Source organism: Colobus angolensis, unplaced genomic scaffold, assembly GCF_000951035.1.
Source record: "Colobus angolensis palliatus isolate OR3802 unplaced genomic scaffold, Cang.pa_1.0 Scaffold215, whole genome shotgun sequence".
NCBI classification, from domain to species: Eukaryota; Metazoa; Chordata; class Mammalia; order Primates; family Cercopithecidae; genus Colobus; species Colobus angolensis.
Genome location: NW_012115322.1, coordinates 1,460,625 through 1,464,062, shown reverse-complemented (window position 1 = coordinate 1,464,062; position 3,438 = coordinate 1,460,625). Strand labels below are relative to the sequence as shown.

Below are 3,438 nucleotides of genomic sequence, written 5' to 3'. Positions count from 1 at the left end.
TGGCGGGCGCCTGTAGTCCCAGCTACTCGGGAGGCTGAGGCAGGAGAATGGCGTGAACCCAGGAGGTGGAGCTTGCAGTGAGCCGAGATCACGCCACTGCGCTCCAGCCTGGGCGACGGAGCAAGGCTCCGTCTCAAAAAAAAAAAAAGAATTATAATTATTTTGAGTTTATCTGAGTCTATCATTAATTCTCCTTTCTTGTTTGTGCATCTCTTCATTCCTCTTTCACCTTCTTTGTCCCCTTATTCACAAAGGACAACTAAGGAGACTTTTGTCATGGAGATACTGACTCACCAGTAACTGGCCTTCCCAGTGAATCACCAGGGATCTCCTCTTTGCCTCAGTCCTAGTCAAGGGCTGACTGCAAGGAGTCTTCCCCACCCCACCAAGGCCATCTTCCCTCCCTTCCATGGTCATAGTATAGCCCTGACTGGGTAACTTTCAAACAAAAGAGAGTCTGTTGTGGTACTTACATTGCTCACATTAAGAGCATTTGCTCTAGCGAGGTTAATTTCTGGAGTATCTGGCATTATGTGGACTGAAGTTTTATCCTTGTCCCAAACCTCTCTGTACTTCGGCTGTGGAAAGAAACAATAATAACAAGATTACTTCACAATTTTCATGTCATTAGTCCCAGTACGCAACTTTAATTTTCTTTTGGATTTGATCCAAAACCTTTTCATGTTAGGGCAAAGATTTCTGGAATCTTTTCACATAAGTTACCCAAATTTGGTATAAGATTTGTATCATTTCCTTTTATTAATACTTTGAGTTTTTCCTTAAAATTAATAAGCAAACCAAGACAATACTGTCAGTATTACTTAATAAAACTTTTGTTATTAACAAAGTTACTACTATTCTAAAATAGATTACCAGGTTTATTTTTTCTCATGTATTTATGGCATGAATTCAATTTGAACAGAAAAAAACTAACTTACAATACTAATATTTTCAGCATTTGATTTAGCAAGGACCACTTCAGGTGTGTCAACAATGCTTGTGTACTTAAGGTTCACCACAGGCGTCCGATAGACACTGTCACAAAGGATCTCCTGGGCATTTTTGACTCTCAGTACTTCAGGAGACCCTTGGGGCATCCAGCCAATGCCACGCAACCACTCCAAGTCAGCCTTGTAGAGGGCCTGAAAAAGAAAACATAGGTAGAAGCAGGGTTTGTGTTTTGTTGTGTATGTGTGTGGTAAAATGACAGTTTTTATGTTATATATATATATGCACACACACATACACACACGTGTATATCATAAAAAAAATATAAGCTATACATATATAAAACATAAACATATCTATATATTTTTTTGAGACAGAGTCTCATTCTGTCACCCAGGCTGGAGTGCAATGGCATGATCTCGGCTCACTGCAACCTCCGCCTCCCGAGTTCAAGCAATTCTCCTGCCTCAGCCTCCCTAGCAGCTGAGACTACAGGTACATGCCACCACGCCTGGCTAATTTTTGTATTTTTTTAGTAGAGACGGAGTTTCACCATGTTAGCCAGGCTTGTCTCAAACCCCTGACCTCAGGTGATCCGCCTGCCTTGGCCTCCCAAAATGCTGGGATTACAGGAGTGAGCCACTATGCCAGGCCTCTTATATTTTATCTTCCACAAACAATGATTAAAACAGAGCACTAGCCTGGCAAACATAATTCCTCAAGTGCACAATGGCATTTTATTTTGCTTGGTTTTCTGTGACAAGGGTCTGTGGGAAGTGCCCACATGCATTCTAAAAGGCAAAGTGATGCAGAAGCAGCTCTCTGTTTGAGGGAGTGCATGGAAGACTCTTGAATAATATTTAGGCAATCATACCATTACCAATGTGGACCTGAAAGCAACAATAATGCGCTTTCCAGTAAGTTCTCCACATAGCAGCCAGAATGATCTTTTCAAAATTCAGAATTCAAATCTGATGTCACAACATTCCCCCTATCCTATGGCTTCCCATTGGGATAAACATCAAAATCCCTGACACAGACTAGAAGGGGATGAATGGTCTGGCACCAGCCCCCACGTATTCTTCCAGCCTCGTGTCATCTGTACTTCCATTGCCCCTGTGTGTCCTGATCCCACAGCCCATCTTTCAATTCGTAGTCTCATCATCCCTCTTTAAACATGTTGGTCACCCTGAAGGAATGCCCCATGTCCTCCTAACCGACCCAACTTCTATTCTTCATATCTCTATAAAATCAGTGCCTTCTCAGAAGAACTTTCTCGATCTCTCTTCATAGCACCATGGATCACTCTCAGCCATTCCATTTTTATTCTTTAATGAACATCTAGGTCTCAGTTATCAATGTGAACTCCCTAAAGTCAGGGGCTGTCATGCTTTTTGTTTGTTTTTGAGATGGAGTCTCACTCTGCCGCCCAGGCTGGAGTGCAGCGGCGCAATCTTGGCTCACTGCAACCTCCGCCTCCTAGGTTCAAACGATTCTCCTGCCTCAGCCTCCCGAGTAGCTGGGATTACAGGCATATGCCACCACGCCAGGCTAATTTTTGTGTTTTTAGTAGAGACAGGGTTTCACCATGTTGGTCAGGCTGGTCTTGAACTCTGGACCTTGTGATCTGCCCACCTCAGCCTCCCCAAAGTGCTGGGATTACAGGTGTGAGCTACCGTGCCCAGCCCTATGTCATGTTTTTTCTTCTTCTTTATTCACCATTGTATCTTTGGTGCTTAGCACAATGCCTGGCACATGGTGTGTTTAATAAGTATTTTTAAAAGGATGATTAGGAATTCGATCACTAGTTCCACAATTTTGGTCTCCAGAAATTGTCTTAAATCCACCACTTGGCAATGCATTTTAAGTGACAAGCATGCTTTCCTGTAATGAACTCATTCATTATAAAAAAGTATCTCTGGAAGCTTAAGGGAACCAAGGTCAGATAATTTTTAAGTTATCCATTCTATACAGGAAATACATAACCTTCTAGAATCCATCATTTCTAAAAGTTTGGAGGGCAGAAAATACGAGTAAATCTAAAAATGCCTCAGGTGAGTTAATGAGAGACCACATTGTGAAGAACGTCAAGTTAAAGGAAACAAGTGGTCTGGAGCATGCTGCTAACTTTTCAAATTAAGTTGAAGGAAGATGGTCCTGCCCTTCTTTGATACATAACTGAATGACCATGGACATTCTTTTGTTTAAGAAACTGCCCCAGCACTTTGGGAGGCTGAGAAAGGTGGATCACCTGAGGTCAGGAGTTTGAGACCAGCCTGGCCAACATGATGAAACCCCGCCTCTACTAAAAAATACAAAAATCAGCTGAGTGTGTGACATGTGCTTGTGATCCCAGCTACTTGGGAGGTTGAGGCAGGAGAATCGCTTGAACCTGGGAGACAGAGGCTGCAGTGAGCGGAGATCACACCACTGCACTCCAGCCTGGGTGACAGGGCGAGAGGGAGGGAGGGAGGAAGGGAGGGAGGGAGG

At 43.2% G+C, this 3,438-nt stretch overlaps 1 protein-coding gene across 1 annotated transcript in view; it reads right to left on the bottom strand.

Moving 5' to 3' along the window:
* Positions 1–3,438, bottom strand: part of NEB (nebulin) — a 226,170-nt gene that overhangs the window by 92,510 nt on the left and 130,222 nt on the right. The window contains exons 78-79 of the mRNA XM_011943053.1: positions 939–1,142; positions 474–578 (exon numbers count right to left, since the gene is read on the bottom strand). Of these exons, the coding sequence (XP_011798443.1) occupies positions 474–578; positions 939–1,142 (309 nt within the window). The remainder of the gene's footprint in view (positions 1–473; positions 579–938; positions 1,143–3,438) is intronic.